A 22105-nucleotide genomic window follows, 5' to 3' on the forward strand; every position below is an offset into this window, starting at 1 on the left:
ACTATTCAACATTTGATTAAAATTGTACTGTTAGATTTATTTGCATCTCCACGAGTTGTGGTTATATTGTAGTACAAGAGAGTGCCTTTACTTTCTAAGTTCTGTTTATTGGACTAAATAACATTACCAGATCAAGAGAAATCCCACAGAGTAAAGTAGAATAATATACAATACAATGGAATAAAGTAGAAGAGTAGAGTGGAAGAGATTAGGATAAAATGCAGTAGATTAAAATAAAACAGAAAAGATGTCCCTTGATCTTTTAACTGACATATTTAAAGGCAATGAAAACAAATCAACAGATTATAAAACAAACATAATCGGTTGCAGTGTAAACATATTTTAAATCATGAATGCTATCATTTGGGTGTCCTGTGAGAAATTTAGGACTGGTCCTGTGAGAAATAAAGCGAGGAGAAAGCATCGTAGTTTTAAAACATAGGGATGCAAATTATCATCACTGCAAATAAACTTCGCAGGTATAATAAAAGCGGTTCAAAAATATCGTCATCGTCGATAACATTATCGCCGGAAATATCATGCTAAAAATAAAAATCATCGCTTTCGTCCGCAATGTTTTAACCTGTAACCATTCATTGCGCCACCCCGATAGCCTACCTACAAACTAGTGGTGGCAGATTCAAAACTTATCGCCTTATAGCAGTTACTGAACCATAAAATACTGGATAATAGTAGTGATGCAACTTGCATGTTAGGAATTCGGGCAGAACTTTTAAATAAAAACTCTAAATACTTTCTTATGTCTTCAAAGATGACGAAATTGTTAACATCTCACAAGTTTTATCACGGCAAATATTTTTCCTTCAATATGGAATTGAACAGATTACACATACCTAAAGATTTTAATGTGAAATATCTTATAAAACGCATTTAATTTGTCCTTTTGCCTGGCCCATTGGATTGCTTAGCTCTAAAATAAAAATTTTAATCGGACTTGATACTCTTTTCTAAAAATATAATTGAGAGATTATTGGAGATTTAATTAAAAGTTGAGCGTCATTAAGCGAAGTATTTATTTAGATGAGAGTACAAGTTTTGACGTAGGATTACATAACCATAAAACGTGCTTAACCTTGTCCCAAGAGAGCTGTTACTGTTTTTCGAGTCTAAATCTTGACGTTCCTTAAAACTTGCTTATTGTAAAGTGAAAACTGCTGCATGCTTACTAGACAGAGAACTATATTTTTAAATAAAATCGGAAAGGCGTAATTGGCATATTAAATCTATTCGTAAACCTAAGGGAATTTTAAACCTAGATCATAAACATTTTGATTATACGATGCTGAATTACATTTACACTCCGTACGTACATTGCTTATATCCTATGACAGGAAGATCGCAGAAACTTGGACTTACCTTTTATTCTTCTGCATCTATTTTCTTTATTTGTGTCATTTAAAACTAAGAAATAATTATAAGGTTATAGGAAACTCTACAAATGACCTTTGGAGTAGTACTTTGAACTATGCGGATTTACTCGTACATAAAATAATGATGAAATATGTATTGGGAAGTCTTTTCAGATATTTCGGAAACTTTTCAGACAAGAAATTTAGTCTAGATGCATCGAAACCTCAAGAAATATTTGTATATATCAAGTTTGGGTATATTATTATTACCCTACTATACCATTTAGCAAGGAAAAATACACACTACTGATTAAAGGAACTGCAATAATAATTGTTTCCTTGCAATGGCATAAATTATAAATTGTTACAGAAAATGTTAATGTTTGGCGCCTAGTGTTAGTAATACGCATATTTGCAGTGTTCTGTGTGGAACATACTCGTTTTCAAACGTTAGCAGAAAAATTATATTATATAAGAGAAACTTGTAGTATATGAATTTAGAGGATATTTTCTTTAAAAAAATATCTGAAGCGACAGTCATCCAGGACTGAGTAGTTGGTGTTGTAGTTTAAATGCAATTGAAGTATTATTCAGTTATCTGGCGCGATGCCACATTTTGATCAAAGTGCTTCTGAATGAAAAAAACTTGACATTGAGTGATCAAAAACAGATTCTGTTATGCCAGAATCATTTTATCTGGCACTTGTGTTTTCTTGTATCAGTATGATTCTATAGTCAGCATTTCAAGGCAATTCACGGCTATCCATATGTGACGCTATGACAATTTATGACAGCTGTGTTCTCCTTCTAACGTTTGGAGGTATTTTCCCTGCAAGCACTGAGACACTATTTTATGATAATGCATTTTACTGTACACATTGACAGATTATTAAAAGGGTTATTCTCCAGATATTTGTAGGATTTGTACCAATACTTGTCAGGAGCACTGGAGAAAGTTTATTTGTATGTCAATGCACTCGACCAAGCATATATACATTGTTCCAATATGCTAAAACATATTTAAATGTCTTCAAATGTGTTGCAGTAAGCGTTCTAATGTGCCGGAGTAAATTTATTGGTTTTCGATGCCGCTGGAACAAATGTATTTGTGCTATAATGTATTTGTGCTGGAGCATGTGTTATGAATCCCAATAGGTTGGAGCAAATATATACTATGTATGCATATATATTGTGCAATATTTGGATATATAAATTATTTTTGCTCTTTTCCTTTTTTTTTTAGGATTTAAATTTACTTTTTTACTTTTATACGTATTTGTTAAAAATTAAATTTAAATTTGTTTAAATATATATATATATATATATATATGTATGTATGCATATAAATATATAAAATTATTATTTGTTTCTTCCATTTTGGCTTATTGACACTTAAATATATTAAATTGATCCTTCCTTTTTCCCCCACGAAAGCGAAACTCTTTGCATAATATACCTATATCGTAGATCTTAGTTTCAAATTAAGTATTTTAGTTGCACAGCTCCAAAATATCTCGGAAACTCTCGGGTTTTTGCTCGAGAACCTCCCGGTTTTTCATATTTTATGATTGATAGGTGTATACCCTTAAAACTGATACACATTAATTCATAGCTGCCAACTTTGAAATACGAAAATCTGGGAGATTCTAACGCTAAAACTGGGAAATCCCGGAAGATTTTCGAGCTGTGTGGCAACACTTTTTCAGAAGACTACCAAACTGACTTAAATTCAATTTATAAGGCATGTTTCAGGTTATCGAACTAGTTAGATCATAATTTTCCAATGTAAAATATATTTATGTGGCATATTTTAAGTGTTATGTACGTTGTCTAATTCTAAGAGTTTCTTACACTTAAAGGGTAACAAAATTCGGATTAGGAAAAAAAAAAAAAAAAAAAAAAAAAACGTTTATTTATCAAAATATTTAAAATACCTTGAAAATAAAATTAAAAACTGATGTACTTACAATTGTATCAATTAACCTTGTAATATATCATACACTGATATAAAAACTCAAATACAAATATTAACTAATTAAACATTGGTTGAATCTTTTTCAAATGTGCTACAAATATCTGCAGAAGATTAAGACAATTCGGGCAAAGGAAATTTAATAAGAAAAACTATGCTGAAAATCACTAAATGTGGGGGACTGGAACTGGCTCAGTTTAAATTACATTAATGCAATAAATTTCATTTATTGCTAGGAAACATTTTCCTTAGTAGTCTTAGTAAAAGCTAAAAATTAAAAACCGGGATGTTTGGTGTTCTGAGAGATGTTATGAAAAACCGAGTGTTTTCCGGTAAAACAGGGAGAGTTAGCAGTTACTTAATATATTTAGATGAGTTGTAGAGTCCAGTGAATGATTTTCTGTCTGTATACTGGAGTAGCAGGAAACTACACAGGAGAAGGGTTAAAGTACCCTTTATTAAATCTTTGAAAAATTCGCAATGCGTCAACTCGACACTAACAAACTTCGCCTCTGCTTGAGTGGTAACTGAAAGTCAGATAATTGAAACTAAAAGTTGAAATATTAACAAGTGATAAAATCTAGCCTAAAGGGCTCAGCGAGATTCCGTAACTTAAAAACCCCCTTCGAAGCTTGTAGCAGCAGATGAATGCAATTAAGCCACTTGAACCAGCAATAAGCAAACGTACCTACGGCAGAGACGAACATGAGATTCGAACACGGGCTTTTCGGTACGGTAGTCACCGTCGCTAACCACTTTACCGGCTAAGCGGTGGGTTTTGACTTCTTCCATGAATGCAATTTTACAGTAATTTTTTTGTCAGAGACACTTCTAACGACTTCTTCTCAGCTAATAAAAAAACAGGTTCTAACAAAGTCTGTGCTAATAAAAAAACAGGTTCTAACAAAGTCTGTGTATGAACATGCTTTTTACCAGCTTATATAGCTTTATTGCTGCCACACCAGACATCTGACCCTTCTAAACTGGTGGGCTTTGTTACACATTTTAATGAAAGATTTCGGTCTTAAAATTTCTAAACATAGTTAAATTATATATTTTTGGAATCGTCTCAGGCTACTTTATTTTTTTAGCCCAAAACTGAAAATTTGAATATTTGAAAATTTTTATGTCATATGCCCCCTTAAATTGTTAGTTAAAATAAATACACATCCCTACAAAGCGAATAAAACTACTAAACCCAGACAGTTATTTCCTTTAATTCTGCTGCATCTTGTGAAAGAATTTGCCTGTGGTTTTTCAAATATATAATGTGCATGCGAAACAATTTCCTTTCGAAAATCTGCAAAGAAAGCAGTTCCTTTTAATGCAGATAATTAAATCTTCTGTAGTACTGCAATATTATATAGCAAATGCAAAACATTGAATTAATTTCCAACAAACTAAATGATGCATTTTCGAATACTTTTCCTTTTCGTTTGAGATTATAAACATGAGGTCTTTTGAGGTCTCCTTTGGTGGAGATTTTGTAAAAGATTTGGACTTTATGTTAGGTTACGCTATTGTGCATTTAGTATCCATGCCAGATGGCAAGTGTATCAGGGCAAGAAATATTTCAACTTCAAACTGAAATGAAATAATAATCTTGAAAAATTTATGTGTTTGAATTATGTATTGAAATATGAAAAATGTAAAACGTTCAGGGTCCCGATTGCTAGTCGGACGTATTTTCAATCACACTACGAAGGCATGCGACAAGGAAGAAGAAAATATCTAACAGTTCAAGACTTAATCTCCCAGAAAATCCAAGTGTTGAACATCATATCTCAGCAATGCCAAGTGGTAGAGTAAAATTTATTACGCAAATTTTCCATTATAAATTAACATCACGTGGAAGCTTGTGCATTTATTTAATAAATAAAAGGCTTAATTAATTTAAGATGTAGCTGTGCGTTGGTTTACCGAATCACTTCTCCACGAAATTTACAACTAATATTTTTACCAAAGAGCTATTCTTTTTCATTTGCCCGGACATCATTTCCGCGAAATGTAAGCAGTTAACACCCTGAAGAGATTTCTTTCGAGGTGTTTTAAACATTCAGCGTGTAATTTTGCGAATGACTTACAACTAGTGAAATATGTTTAATTAAAGTCATATACTAGTGATATGCTAGCATTTAGAGGTGCTTATCTCTATGAAAATACATTTTCGCAAGATGTTGTATTTCAAATAGGATTACAGATCAGCGCTATAATTTTATTTTCGGTTAAATGAATTTTTATCCTTCCTTCCCCAAAAAACATTATTAAACCTTTATTATGAATAATTATATTCTAAATTTAGTTAACAAAATATATTTGCAAATAGTTTTGTCTTTTGTAAGTATCTACCTGCACAATAGTTTTTTTTTTTTTTTTTTTTTTTTTTTTTGTCTCATAGACCTTAATTACCTAATAAGAATATCTGGCTGTTTAAAATAGTTGCATATCTTTAGTCTAAAGCTTCTTTGCCGTCTTTATTGAAAACTAACTTTCTTCTATAATATGCATCGAAGGTGTCGTTTTCTCTAATTCGGCAGAATTTCCATTGGTTTCATTCTTTATGCTTCCTGTCTGCAGTTTATTACATAATTATGTAATATTTCCCATAGCATCTTAAATTAATTCATCATTATGATGAGCGCACTCTTTCTACACGGAATAATTAGTTTTATAAAATTACTCAAAAGTTCAAAGAACTTTGTGCTCCATAATTATGAAACCAAACAAATGCTAATTAAGTTTAGTATGTTTAAAAGACTGCAAAAGATCTTTAAAGTTCTGAGAATTGCTATTGCTAAACACGAAATTAATATCAGAAGAGAATATATTTGCATCTATAAAAACCAAAATTAATTTAAAATAGATATTTAGATAAACGCATTGATGGAAATAAGGAAAGAGCACTAATGCGTTTTGTTCGTATTTCATTCGGATGAAATTTCTTATTTTAATAAAATTAGAGATGCCAAGGCTATTAGTTTTTTGATCTGGGAATGCTAGAATTAATTAGCTTCAAGGATAATTGTAAGAATCTGAAATTTTGATGTCATCATTATTTCGTAACAAAGCGGTTTAATTCCCCTAGTTTTAATTTAATTTAATAAATCGCATTCGGTAACTTGAAAACAAGAACCTTATTGGAAAGAATCGAGTTTCTAGGCAGCCATCTTTACTCAAAGTTCTGCTGAATAAAAATTCAAAAAATACCTCATTTGCTAGAATTAGTGCCCCCTCCCCAAAAAAATAATTTAGTTCGAAGATTTTTCCGTTTGATAGTATAATATACCTTTTCGTAAAAGTAATTAAACTTCATTTCCATTTAATTACTTAAATGTTATATATGAAATTCTGCTTATAAATTAACCGAGTCTAAAATCCAAACTCGAAAAAATATCTTGACTATATGTGTTCACATATACTGTGTAATGAACAAAAAAAAAAAAAAAAAAAAAAAAAAAAAAAAAAAGTAAATGCCAAGACTGCATTTCATATGCTTCGAGTATTTGTTTAAAAATGGATGTTATTTAATCAAACTGAAAATTCCTAATTTTCCTTTATTTATTGTTTTTGACGTTACTTTTGCTACGCTTTTAAATGAAGCTGTTTATAATTTTCACATTTGTAAAATTTCTTAATTTTTCTTGGTTGAGACGAAACGCACCTACGATTAATGGAAACCAAGAAAAGTAAAAGTAATTTTTCATAATTTTTTTCCTTTGTAATAATGGCTTTGTTATTATATTATGGAATATTATATTATGAATACATTTATTATGAAATAATGAGAAAAATGTGGAGAAAATTCGTTCTTTGGTAAAAGCTGATAGACTTGTACCACCTCAGCAGCGTTCAGACATGATTGGGATAAGCAACGAAAGCTATAGGTAAATTTTAATTGAAAATCTGAAAATGAGGAAAGTTCTTGATTTGTGCTTCGGACTTTGGCAGAACAGTAAAAAGAAGACAGAAAAGCTTTCAATGAAGATTTGTTGATTACTACGAGAATGAACAACCAATTTCTTAAAGTGTATCATAGCGGGAGATAAGATCTGGTGTCTACAATATGACCCAGAAGCAAAAAGACTAAAGTTCGCAGGAAAGGACCATTTTTTCCCATACAAGAAAAAGCACTGATATCGAAACCAAAGCCTAAGGTGATGTTGATTAATTTTTTTTTTATTACAAAAGACTTGTTCAAACACAATTTGTTCCTGAAAATCAATGAATTTTTCAATTTACAATAAGGTGCTTTTTCGATTAAGAAACATAATAAAGTTGTAGAGAGATTAGGCCTTTTTTTTGGGAAGAAGGCAAGATGAAAAATTAGCAACGCCTTCTCCGGGAATCGAACTGCGGACCTCTGCATACGCGCCCAGCGTGCAAACCGCCACACCACGAAGGCATGCCAAGAAGGAGGGAAAAATATCTTACAAAGTGAGTTAGGAGGAAAATTTCTGATTCTGTGTAATGTTTCCTTTTACACGATAATTCTAGGCCGCATACAGCATTGTCTCAACAACAGAATCTTGTTAGCATTCGACTGCACTGCTGAATAACTTATCATATTCTCCTGATTTATCATCAACTATTTTTTTTCCTTTTTCTGAAATTTAAGATGGCCATGAAAACACACACATTTGAAAACGTTTCGGATATTAAATCTAATATTAAATGTACTTTTCGGAAGTTTAGCTCTAACGCCTCTAAAGTGTTCGGATAACCAAGAAACATTGGAAAAATCGTACAAGTTTCCCTGACGATCATTTTGGAGGAGATAAATTTATTTGAAGATCAGCAATCTTTTTCTTATTTATAAAATATTGGCCGGTTGTGTATTGGTATGAAGTACAAGCTGCGCCCATAAATGCCAATGTTGAATACCAGATGCCGTACAGATTGCTCATCGTATAATTCTTTTAATGTTTTATTTTTAGATTTGTGAGTTGGTAATCAGATGAGTTGGATTTAAGATGCAATAAAAGAACGACGACGATAAAGACGTAAATAAAAATGTATTGAAGAAGTTCATTCAGTTCATACTAACTTATTTGTTAAAAATGTAAATACTTTAATTAAACGTGCTGCTCTTTCAAGTAGTTTCCTAGTTTCTTAGATGTCGTTTTCAAGAAGGTACTACCACATACTCGTATTATATCAGAAGTGGGATTATAGAAAACTTCAAGCAATTACTGAAATTCTACGTAAGATTACATGTTGAAAACACTTCGAAGATAGAAGGTGTGTAGATTTTGTTTCCATATTTGACAATGATTCTAAGTAAAATAAAACAAATCAACGTTGCTTCAAAGAATTGTAAAGCAGATAAAATTAGAACTTTACATAAATTTATTTTCAATATAGACGGTGACAGATCTAACAGTAAAAGAATTAGAAACTTTTCTGGTTTTGACTTTGCTTCAGATAGTGATGAATTTCAAAAGAAATTAAAAGATGTCGAAGAAAACTTTTCATTTAATGACCTAGTTAAAGTTTCTAATATTCTAAGTATCTCATTTGACAGCAATAAATCAGAAATAGCGAAAAGAATTTTATTTTCATTATGTGATATTGAAACTCTAGCTGAAAATGTAAATGGCGCCGAAACATTTAGCTCCGATGAATCGGTGGTGGTGGTGTATTTAATTATGGCAAAGCACACTAGGACTATCTGCCTAATGGGAGGGATGTCTTCGTCGAGGACTTTCTAAGAAAAACGGGCTCGTATACACGTTACACATGGGGAAAACCACGAAAACACTCATGCAGCCAGCCCGTTCGCGGGATCCGAACCTCGGACCAAACTGCCAGTGTTCAGCGACTTTACCGTTCGGCCGCTGGTGGGCCCGATGAATCGGAAACAGAAGTATTAATAAATAAAAGAAGTGAAAACGATTTTCAATGCAGCGCAATATTTTTGATAAGAAAATTAACTTTGATTCTTCTGTACAGCGTGATTATGCTTTTAAAAATGTACTACTGGAAATTCTATAATTCAGAGTGTTAAAATTAATTATTCTAATATAGAAAGTACCATTAAAAAGTTTAATGCAGAATCGCATGAAAATGTTATTCGATGGGTAGGACATTTAGAGAATACTTGTTTAATTTGTCGGATTTACAAAAATTTATCTTCGCCAAACGATGGCTTGGCGGGAACGCAGCATTATTTGTCCGAACAGAACCGAAACTCAATTCATGGCCAAAATTAAGGAAAGCTTTTATTGACGAATTTTCTTTTGAAATAAATTCTACTAATTTACATGAGTTATTAAGTCAAAGGAAAATGAAAAATATTGAATCAGCTCAAGAATATTTCTTAAAAGTGAAATAATTATGTAATTTTGGGAAAATAGATGACGCTGCGAAGTATGTTATAAATGGAATAAATGATAGGCACGAAAACAAAATTATACTATACGGATGCAAAAACTTAATTGAATTTAAAGAAAAACTCGAAGTGTACGAAGGTAATGAAAGGCGATTTTGCAAAAAGTAAAGGTGCTTTTTTTGATAGAACGAAAACGAAATATGATTTTAATGATAAAATAACTCAAAAGACGAAAATATGACTAAAAGCAAATTGAAGAATGATGGTAAATCTGATAGGAAATATAATGAAAGTCGTAACAATAAATTTTGTTTTAATTGTGGTTTGAAAAATCATATTTCTAAAAACTGTATTCATAAAGATAAGGGAATTAATTGTTTTAAATGTGAAGCTTTTGGTCGTAAAGCTTTGGAATGTTCTAAAAGAAATTCGAAATCAGAAATAGCCACTTTAAATGTCAATTTTGAATCGAAATTGAACAAAATGATAATGATTGGTAATTTAACGGTAAAATCATTAATAGACACTGGGAGTCAAGCAACATTGCTTAGAAAGTCTATTTTTGATAAATTAAATGTTGAATATTTACGTCCTTCGAATTATACTTTGATGGGGTTTGGAAAATGCCGAGTAGAACCATTAAGCTGTTTTAAAGAATGTATTCAAATTGATGACTTTAAGTATAATGCTGACATTTGTGTAATGGAAATGATGTTATGCCTTGTGACGTCATCGTAGGACCTGATGTGTTAATGCAGGGTGAAACTCTAATAAATGAAAATAGAGTTACGATTAGAAACAAATCTCAGTGCATAAAAGAAATAAATACTTCTTTTATTCTTCCAGTTGATTTAATTTGTGACGAAACCGAAGTAAATATTGAATCTGATGTTCCAAATATTTTCAGAGATAAGGTGCAACAATTAGTTTCGAGTTATGTACCGTGTAAAACTAAAACAACAAACATAGAAATGAACCTTTCGGTAAAAGTTAATGAACCTATATTTCATCAGCCTCGTAGGTTGCCATTTTCAGAAAAAGGAATTTTTGAAGCTCAAGTAGCTGAATGGTTAGCAGAAGGAATAGTAGAGCCTAGTTCTTCAGAATATTGTAGCCCAGTTGTAGATGTTAAAAAGAAAGATGGAACACTTCGTTTATGTATTGATTATAGGAGGTTGAATAAAGTAATAGTAAAGGACAGGTTTCCATTTCCATTAATTGAAGATATTCTTGATCAGTTACAGGGATCACATGTGTTTAGTAAGATTGATCTTAAAAATGGGTTTTCTCATGTTGATGTAAGCAAGGATAGCAGGAAGTATACATCATTTGTAACACACAAAGGTCAATATCAATTTCTCAAAGTTTCTTTTGGTCTATTCAATTCCCCGGCTGTATTTCAGAGGTACATAAACACTATTTTCCGACCTTTAATTAATGATGGTATTGTTTTGTGGTATATATATGACGTAATAATCTTGTCGTCCTCCATTGAAGAAGGAATCGAACGGCGCGAACAGGTCTTAAAGCTTACTAGCGAATACGAACTCGAGATTAATTATAAGAAATCTCATTTTTTGAGGAAGCGAATCGAATTCTTGGGTCTTGTTACCGAAGAAGGTAGAATTTTTCCATCCACTTTAAAAACGAAAGCGGTCCTTAATTTTCCAGAATTGAAACAAATTCATAGTTTTCTTGGACTCATCGGATATTTCAGGAAGTTTATTCCAAAATATTCTATTATTGCTAAGCCTTTGAATGATCTCTTGAAAAAAGATCGTAAGTTTAAATTTGACAAGGAGGAAAGAAATTCTTTCAATCGGTTAAAGTCATTATTAGCTGAAAAGCCTGTCTTAGGAATCTATAACCTCAGTTATGAGACTGAATTGCACACTGACGCTAGGTTAGAGGGATATGGAGCAATTTTAATGCAGAGGTCTCCAAACGATAATAGTTTCCACCCTACCTATTTCATCAGTAAAAAGACCGCAGACGCGAAAAAGAAATACTCTAGTTACGATCTTAAAGCTATAGCAATCATAGAACCATTAAAGAAATTTTGTTGTGTACCTGTTGGGAATTTCTTTTAAAATTGTTACTGACTGTTCTGAATTCGAAAAGACTATTTCGAAACGTTACTTATCAACTCGTATTGCTCGTTGGACTTTATTACTACAAGAATTTAATTATGTGATTGAGCATCGCTCTGATGCTAGGATGGCTCACGTCAACGCCCTAAGTAGATCCCCCATAAATATTCTTTGTGTTTTTGTAGATAACATCTTACCAAAGTGAAAATCGGCCCAGGATAAGGATAGCTTAATAAAAGCGATTAAAGAATTGTTTAAAATTTCTAGTTATGAAGATTACTGCGACAGAAATGGAATTTTACTTAAATTTGTTGATGGTAAAGAATTAGTGGTTGTGGTTGTGCCTGAAAGTATGCAAATAGAAATAATAAGAAATGCTCATGAGAAAGCACATTCAGGAGTCAAATATACTAAGAAAACATCAAGAAATATTATTTTATCCCTAAACTAAGACAGAAAGTAGAAAATATCATATCAAATTGTGTTCACTGTATTCTTGTGAACTTTAAGAAAGGAAAGAAAGAAGGTCTCCTACATCCTTTACAGAAAGAAGATGTATGTGTGTACACCCCGGACCTTTGGAGAGTACACATAAAAATTATAAGTACATTTTAGTGGTTATCGATGCATTTACTAAATTTTTATGGGTTTATCTGACGAAGTCCACAACATATGCTGATGTCATAGCGAAGTTGGAGTTGTAGAAGGCTGTATTTGGCAGTCCTTCCCAGGATACAGGTACAGCATTCACCTCCAGTGAATTTGCCGATTATTGTTCTAAAGAGAACATTAAGCATCATCTGATTACTACCGGCTTGCCTAGAGCCAACGGTTAAGTCGAACGTATCAATCAGACTATCATATCAGTTCTTTCAAAGTTATCTTTAGAAAATCCGGCTCAGTGGTACAGACACACAAATGAACTGCAGCAGGATATTAACTCGACGTACCAGCGAAGTATAGATACCACACCCTTTGGGGACAAAAAGGAATGCTAAAGGTATTGATCAGTTGATTAAAATAATCGAAGCTGAATTTCAAGCGAATTTTGAAGCTAAAAGAGAAGAACTTAGAAAACATGCAAAGCAACAGTTATTTAAATTCAGGAAGAAAATAGGAAGACATACAATTTAAGGAGAAGAGAACGAAGACCTTACAGAGTCGAAGATTTGGTAGCTATAAAAAGAACACAATTTGGTCCACATTTGAAATTAAAACAAAAATACCTTGGACCGTACAGAATAACTAAAGTTAAAGGAGGGAATACTTACGACGTTAGTCATAGAAGGAAGTCACGAAGGTCCCAACTGTACGACGACATGCGTTAAATTTCTAAAATCATGGAACAATTAATTCCTAGGACTAATACAGAGAGAAGAAAATTGAAGAAGAAAAAGAAGTAAATTAGATATTTTTGTATAAAGACGAAAACTTAAAAAAAAAAAAAAAACAAAACCGGGGATTACGCTCTTAAGACGAAAGGAAAGACGCTTAACGACGAAAAAGAGAGACGCCTAAAAGAAGAACGAGAGGATGCCTAAAGACGAAGAAACTACGGTTAAAGACGTTAACTACTGTTTCTATGGCAGATGCAGCTTGAAGATGATGTTCGCTCATTTTCTCATTCTTGAAACTGAGAGACGATCAGGACTCTAAAAACATTACTTTTATTTTTATTATCTTTCTTGTTTTGCTTTTGTCTTTTTTTTTTTATTTGCAGTGTCGCCTGGAGGACCAGACGAGTGCAGGATGGCCGAATGATGTAGTGCCAATGTTTAATACTAGATGTCGTACAGATTGCTCATCGCATAATTCTTTTAATGTTTTATTTTTCATTTTGTGAGTTGGCAATTAGATTAGTTGGACTCAAGATGCAGTAAAAGAACGAAGACGAGAAAGACGTAAATAAAAATGTAAGTTAATTCAGTTCATACTAACTTATTTGTTAAAAATGTAAATACTTTAAATATATTTAAACGTGCTGTCCTTTCAAGTAGTTTCTTAGATGTCTTTTCATGAAGGTATTACCACACACTTATTAAGCAAAATCTGTGCAGTTAGCAGAAACAACAAAAATTACTTCCATGATTCCTAATAATTCACTGACAGTCGGTAAGTAATGTCATCAGAGTCTATATCTAGTACAATCTGCTTTGATTAGAACGCGTTTTCAAGGATAAAGCGCCTCTCATTAAAATAACGTTCCTGAACTAGATACGTTGATTACATTTTGCATAAAATATGCTCATATGTTTTAAGGAATATTTCTTGAAGTAAAACCAAATAAATATTTACTTTCCAGCATTAAAATTAAGGAATGGATTAAAAGATATTTTTTCAATGCTTTGCTACGACTATTTGTTAAATAATGGGTGTCGACCACAGTTCACATATCCCTATCTATACCGATCTGTCTTTAAGCTTATGTTAACATCCTACAGTCCACCACACATCACCACATCCATATGTCGTAAAGCTTATGTTAATGCCCTGCAGACTACTAGACTGGAAGCGAGTCATCGCTGTAGTCTGAAGTAATGACAAGTTTTACGAAGGTTAAAATAATCTTTTTATTTAATCTTAAATGAACAGGCTTTATAACTCTTTATTTATAAATGACATTTTTATTTAACTCTTAAATGAAATGCTTGTGAGTGAGATAAATCTCCATTATTACGGGTAATTAAATTAACGTAAGATAAATTTAAGTTTAAATATCCTTAACATAGTCTGAGATTACATACTCAAAAATCGACTACCTAAACTGGCTCAAGATAATTAAGGGCGTGTATTTTAAACGTCATTTTCTTGCAAGCTGCTGAAGCCGGAATAATGTTGTTAGAGCTGGCGATAGTCAGTAACAGCAAGATCAGGCTGCCAAAAGCTCTCACACGAAACATTCAAACTCTCGGTTTAAATGCACAATAACAATTTGCCTTCGGGTTAGAACTACAGAAAGAAGAAATTATAGCAAAGGTTCAACTCATAACAACTGGTTAAGCAACATAAAATCTTACATATATATTTCTATAGAATCGTGCGGACGAGACTGAAATTAGCAACATATATATGAGCTTAATATTTCAAAAGTAATTTTTAAAAATGTGATTAAGAAAATAACTAAAGATTGTATTATTCAAAAAAGAATGCATCTTTAAGTAACACAAAAGAAATGTTTTCTTTTCATCCTTAAAGTTGAAGTATATTTAAAAAGTAATTTTTCAGTGCGTCAAAATATTTTTATAAAATGGGCAGTTTTTTAGGAAAAACATTTAGGCTAAAATGGTACGCCATTTTCACAATCTTCTAAAATCACATAAATGAATCGGAAATTACGCTTACCAGCATCTCCAGGGACACTCCAACAAAACTGGCAAAAACAGAGAAGAAATGTCACAGTCAGACACATGGCAAGACAAGCAATGGATCTGTGGACAGCGACTGTCGAGAGAGGAAGTATCATTTTCACTTTCGTGACGTCATAATTAGGGTCTGTCCCATCTGAAATGAGCTATACCGCGGCTTACGTTATACTACTCACTACTTTATCAAGGCAAAATTGAATAATTTTGACAATTGGAGAGCTTAGTGCAAAAACAAAATTGACTTTTTGATGCCAGAGAATGGCAACTCAAAATACATTGCCTTCAGAAGACCAATACACTAGGATGTTTTTAAATTCCCATTCACTTTAACGCAGGAGAGAGTATTTAACTAAGTTTTTCATCAGTCCTAATTTATTTTTACAAAGTCGGTATAGTTAAAAAAATATACTTCTGTTTGCATAAGGTAAAATTTCCTTTCCTTGATAAAATTAAGCAATAGGATTACTTTTTATTTCCCTCAAGATTTGCGGTACAAGAATTTCAAAGATTTCACCTTACAAAAGGCTCATAAAGATAATCTATAAGATACTGAAAGTGTTAAAAGTGTTCCAATCAAAATATACGTTTATTTAATAAATTAAAATTCTTTTTTAATTTATTAAATAAATGTATATTTTGATTTGAACTATTAATATGTTTAACACATGTAGGGCGCTAACTGCATTGCCCGCGGATTTATACTGGAGACGGATCCGATGGATGGTAACGTAATGTAAACGTCGAAAACTTTAAACTGGGATCTTTAAAGTCGTTTATAACATCAAAAATCATGTTCTTACTGCAAAGTACTGCTTAAGTAATGAAACATTGCTGCGAATCGCTCATACGTGTCTATGCTCATTGTTGAGATTGCGATGGAAAGTCAGGATTATGTGCTAGTATTTTATCATGTTACGCACCCTTCTTGTTTGACATATATTTTGCAAAGTATTATTTTTGAAACTTTCTTAGATGCATTATTATTGATACGAATGAATGACTCTTTTGCCCTCGCCGGGAATCGAACCACGAACCTCTGGAATACCGGCCCAGCGTGCAGAACCACTAAACCACGAAGGCACGCTAGGAAAGTGGGAGAAATACCTTATATACTTCCCTTTCTAAAGGGCGACTGGGGTTTTTAGGGGACCCAATCGCCAAATCCTGGGTGTGGAGAATCATCATCCGCAACCCTTTTAGTTCGGGCGCCACTGTAGAGACATTAGGATTTTTGGAAGCAGAAGAGATGAAAAATGAGCAACGCCTTCGCTGGGAAACGAACCACGTACCTCTGAAATACCTCTGAAATCAACAATGATAACGGAGAAGATGAAAATCCAATACGACACGAGACACGAGAGCTACTGGATTCAACGGAGACAAGGTGTGGTTGTGGAATCCGACTCGACGGAAAGGACTCTGTCCGAAACTGCAGTCATCTTGGGATGGTTCGTACACAGTCCTAAACAGACTGAACGATGTCGTGGTTCGGATCCTAAGTCATCGAATTCTAAACCTAAAGTCTTTCAGTACGACAGGTTAGCTTTTTACTATGGCCATAGAACGTAGTGTATATAATTGTAAATAGTGAAAGACCATGGTCCTTTTTGTTTCTAACTTTGTATTTGATTTGATTTGTATTTAGTATTTTTTTAGTACTTGATTTGTTACTTATTACAATTTTTTTTGTTTGTTATTGTAATGTAATGTTTATTATTGCATTTATGCCTTAGTTGTAAGTTTAGCTTCCTGTCCAGTGACTGTACTGCCCGGGACGTGCAGTCCTTGGGAAGGGGGCAGTGTTACGGATTTTGTATTTATTTAGCTATTTTTAGTAGAATTAATTAAATATGTTTTGTATCCCTGTGAAATGCAGAACGAAACTTATTTGAAGAGAAAGCAACGCCGGGAAGTTAAAATACAGGGGCACCCGCATTTAACATTTAATAAATAGATATTTCGTAATTGTAGTCTTTTGCTTTCCAGAAAACTCGAGAAATAAAAATGACCAGATTGTTCTCGTGCATGATTAAAAAGCTTATAAAAGCTGGATTAAAAACATCTCAGTCCAGTTGTTTACTTAATGCTTGTTGTTGACTGGAGCGAATTCGCGGTGAGATCGGATTAGCTTTCTTTGCTTTGAATTGTGTTCTATATAACATTTTAGCAGTTTGAAATATAACTACTGTGAGATATTGTAATATTGTATGAATATCTCTGTGGAAATTTCAGCATTTTGTTTTATATCTTCCGATATGAAAAATTTTATTAACTTTTTATCGACTTGTGCATTCAATCCATTACGAACCAGTACGCACCCATCAATATAGATGACTTATTAAAAAGACTGCATATTCAAAAGCCATTTTAATTAAGCACTGATTATCTATTAGTCATTTAGAATTAAATGTTTCAAGTTATTCATTTTTATTTATACATAAAACTTATTGAACCTTTATAAATGTTTATGAACAATAAAACCTAAGTATGTACTTTTATTTTATTTATTATACTATTACTTCTGAAATGTCCACTACTCAGACTTATGTGACAAAACATATCCGCTACTTGCGTGAAATTCCCATAATCAGCCCATAAATACAATTGTTTTTATATTTTTTAGTATGTTCGAAAAGGTGGAAGCAGCACGCATAATTTTTTTTAAGTAGTGGCACTTCCCGAAACGGTTGGGCACCACTGAGCCAGCATGATTTAAATACAACAACTAGAACTGTTCTCGTATTGTAAATTTTCATTAAACCATGAAAATTTTTATCGACTCGAAACAGTAAGATTATATGAATAAGAAAACCAAATTCGTGTCTTTTGTACTTTTACCAATACATTTAATTATGGATAAGCACATATTTTCATATTATTAGTTCAGAGTTTTGCTAACTAGATTTTAATGAGAAAACCAATAAACGCATTTTTAACAAATGAAATTTTAAACCATTGGTGATTATGAAAAGAAAGTACCTAATTAAATTTTAAACTTTTGCAGTTTTGCATTGCACAAATGACAAAATTACTCCAAGAGAAGATAATTAAATTTTAATTATCTGTACATTCTCTTCAATTGCTACTTCAGTTGATATTTTTTTTCCTAACTTAAAAGTGGAGATAAAATCAAGGCTGTTAAATTACTAGATATTTCAAATGGAAAACTTTCATAATTGGAGGAAAGGAAATAGAAATTAATAATGAGTTACCTTCTACGTAAACTAATATTTTTTAAATTTAATATTTTTGTGAAAGTTTACTTTAAAAGATGATTCAAATAAAAATGCAAAATGAAAGAAATAATGGTTTTCTTTTCATTTCTTCTTTTTTTTTTTTTTTTTTTTTTTTCTCCTATTTTTGCAATTAAGAGTATCATTTTAAAGAAACATGGTATTTTTTGTTCTCTTCAAGGTTTAAAAAAATGCACAGAAAGATTCTAATTATCTGTGCACCGATTATGAAAAAAATTGTAAAAAAAACAGTGTACTTATACTATTTTTTATTATTTATTTTATAGCATATTTACAGTGCAAAATATTTAGTATTTTTCTGTTCTATAGTGTATTTACTACATATTTCGGAGGTTCTTTTATTATTATTCTCTATTATTTATTTTATTTCTTGACTATTTCTTTCTATTAAATGGTGCATTTACACTACACATTTTTTGTTCAAAAGGCCATATCTATCTCTACTGCTAAATAAATCCGAATCATTTCAATTTTTTAAAAAATTATGAATTTTTTTCACTTTTTCATATTTTCTTCCCTTACAATATCTAATACGTTTGGTTCCTTGCATCTGTTAGAACTTTTCATAGTATAGAGGGCGCGGTTGCCCCAAAAGAATTTTTCTCTGTTTTTACATTATGTAACTGTAGTTCGCCGTTGCGATGTGTCTGTATTGCTGTGATATATTTTGGTGCTTTCATTAAATATAAATGAAAGATATCGTCATGATTTTTTTGTATCCAAATCAAGATCAAATTTACCACTGATGCAAACTCGTCGAAACAAAATTAGCGTTCGAACAAGAATCGTCAAGTTATTACTCGCCTTTCGAACTACGCATTCGTATCGTTAAAAGCTTCGTAACAGCATCTATTAGCTGTTTTGTGCTATCCATTAAATTCATTTTCTCGAGAATATATTTTTCATTATTCTTTATGTAGTGTATTTATAACACATTTTTTATTATCTTTTATAATGTATTTATACTTCCTTTTTTTACAATTTTATGTTTTATAGCGTAATTATAAAACAAGATATTTTACTGACTAAATAATATAAAGAACTATTGAAAATTAAACTATCGTATTGTAAAAAGACGCGTTGCAACATCTCTTTAAAATGTATTTTCAACATTCGTACATTGACATTTTCTCTTCCACAGCTCTGGATATATTAGCGAGGATTTTATGATATTTCTTGCATGAAAAGAGGCTACCACATTAGCTAGAATTCATCATTGCTATATTCTGTTACTTTAAAATAGGCTTAGATACAATTATTGGCTTTAAATTAGGTTTACATACAATACAAAGCTTTTTGACACTTTCCCACTTGCGATCGTAACACGTTTCGTCATTTCCACAACACTTAGACAGGGGTTCAATTCAGACTTCATTCATACGCTCTTCTCAAAGCGAAACACGCTAAATGAAAATGAAATGGGAAAAATAAATCGAATACTTCGACCATCTCCCACAGCTATCGACAGCCCAGCCAGTGTAAAGCGGTTAGTGACGCTGACTGCCGTAACAAAAGTCCCCACTTCGAATCTCAGCGAAGGCATAGATGTTTGTAAGCGGCTTATGTTAGTACGGAAAGGGGGCACTTAAAATTCACAGCGAGCCGAAAGTCCTCTAGAGATTTGATGGTAGGCGAAGAAGAGTGGGGGACCATCAGAGTGCGCCCTGTGCTGTCCTCTCTCAAAATTAAAGTGGAAGCTTAACAGTTAGCTAGGTTCAGCCATACTTTGATCACCTGTGGTACTACAGAGGTACTGGTCTGACATCTACCTGCATTTGTTACTTGCCGCAGCTGTTGTTAGCATGGTTACAAGGCAAGCCAGGCAGGGAGTAGTGAGCCTGAAGTGTCTGTTTTAAAGGAACAGACTACAGTATGATGGAATCGTTTACGTAAAATATCTGCAAACCATACGAGAAGGCAATAAAGAAACTTCGTGCACACAGTAATGTCTAGATTACGTCATGTCAGCTACATTTTATTATATTTTAACGTCAACATGATCAGTCTAATGTTTAACAGTGCCAACTTTCAAACTGTTGGTCCTAGTTCGAATACAGGAGAAGGTACAGATGTTTGTAATTATAAAATGTCTTTTGGGGCATAAGGTTATCGAGGTTCCTCACTTTTATCCTGCTAAATGAAGTGTCGGGGAACCTTATGAACTGCTAAGTGAATTATCGCTTAGTTCAAAGAACAGAAAGCTTAAACTCAAGAAGGGTTAATTACCCTTTATTTACTCAAATTAAGATTAACAGTCGGCCCCCTTCTTTGGGCCCGTTCTTTCTCCACTTGGGCTTGAACTCAAAAGTAAGAAATAAGAACTAACTGTTGTAAGATTCTCACTAGTGTATTTCTCAGTTACTGTAGAAAGTGAACGAATCTTAAGAACTAGTTAGTGAATAATCGCTTAAGTTCGTGTAACAAGAAATAACAAGATGGAAGGGTAACTAACCCTTTATTATTACAATCAGATTTAACAAAACTGCGTTTTGGAGTGTACAATAAAAGCCGACACTTGGGCGTGAACTTAAGAGACTAAGAAATAAACTAAAACTAAGATTAACTAAAGAAATATAGCCGAAGCTATCAAGATTCGAATCGAGTTTGCCCCTTGACTCTATTTGACAACGAAGCCTATCAAGGATCTGAGTACGGCCGAGCGTAATAACAGCTTTGAGAGAGAGAGGGTAGCCAAAAGGCAGACGCGCGCAAATCAGAAACTCTGATTCTCTCTAATTCTGCAAGTAGACTTCGCGGTTTAAATACCGCTCCTTCTCATTAAATATTCAGAGTGATTCCAAAACTACGTTCTGGCCTGTAGTCTTAAAGCAGCCGGCGAATTATCAAACGGCACGTAATAATACGGCCGAGCGTAACAACAGCTTAGAGGGACGTAGCCCAAAGGCAAACGCGCGGTACTCAGGATTCCTAACTCTCTCTCATGAAGTCAGTCGAACTTTCCTTTATCTCTTTCTCATTTGCATTTAAAGCGTTACTAAAACCTCATTCTGGTAAAGGAGTTGTAAGTTGAAACGAGGCAAGATAGAAGAGGTTCACTAAAATAAAATAACTGTTATAAAATTAAAATATACTTTACAAGGATACTTACTATCGAGTCCAAAGTCCTCTTAAAAAGATTGGTGGTAGGGAAAGAGGGGTAGGAGACTCTTGAATCCATACCCGTGCTGTTCTGCATTAAAACTGGCACGACTTAAAATGTCATCTATTAAGGTGACCAAAACTTTAGCAAACAACTTGCTGTGTCTTTCACTTGTCCGTGAAGAAACTGGGAACATGGTCCAGATTATGCTGAAATCGAAAAGATTAGTAACAGCAACGACATATTACATTTTAACAAGCAAGTCATATACCTTTCATGATTAGAAGAATATTTTGACAGTTTCGTTTTCATAAATTTGCCTATATTACGTTATGGATAGCCTTCCAGAGACCAAATGGACAAAAACCACTGAACATTAGTTGCTCGAGTCAGGCTATAATCCCAACAAACTGCGTGGGTGTCTTTTGTTTTCTCCCATATGCGCAATATAAGTACAAGCTAGTTTCCCTCAGAACGTCTTCCAGAAATACATTCCATGCTTGGGCAGAGAGGCCTCTACTTCTGTGCCTTAATCAAAAGAATTATCGAATTCCTCCGTTTTTGCCTTTGTAGGTTAAGTGGTTAACGTATGTAACTAGACTTTGGTAAATCCAAGATTCAAAGCA

General features: G+C 32.8%; 1 protein-coding gene across 3 annotated transcripts in view; it reads right to left on the reverse strand.

Moving 5' to 3' along the window:
* LOC118182623 (zinc metalloproteinase-disintegrin-like jararhagin) overlaps positions 1 to 15228 on the reverse strand; it is a 162261-nt gene extending 147033 nt beyond the window's left edge. For all 3 annotated transcript variants that reach the window (XR_015040256.1, XM_085813273.1, XM_085813272.1), the window contains exon 1: positions 15103 to 15228. Coding sequence is in view for 2 of the 3 variants with exons in the window: in XM_085813273.1 (XP_085669399.1) it covers positions 15103 to 15223 (121 nt within the window). In the remaining variant the exon portion in view is untranslated. The remainder of the gene's footprint in view (positions 1 to 15102) is intronic.
* Between the last annotated feature and the right edge of the window lie 6877 nt (positions 15229 to 22105).

The sequence above is a fragment of the Stegodyphus dumicola genome, chromosome 3 (genome assembly GCF_044657685.1).
Source record: "Stegodyphus dumicola isolate Sdum_Otavi_A_Nest chromosome 3, ASM4465768v1".
Taxonomy (NCBI): domain Eukaryota; kingdom Metazoa; phylum Arthropoda; class Arachnida; order Araneae; family Eresidae; genus Stegodyphus; species Stegodyphus dumicola.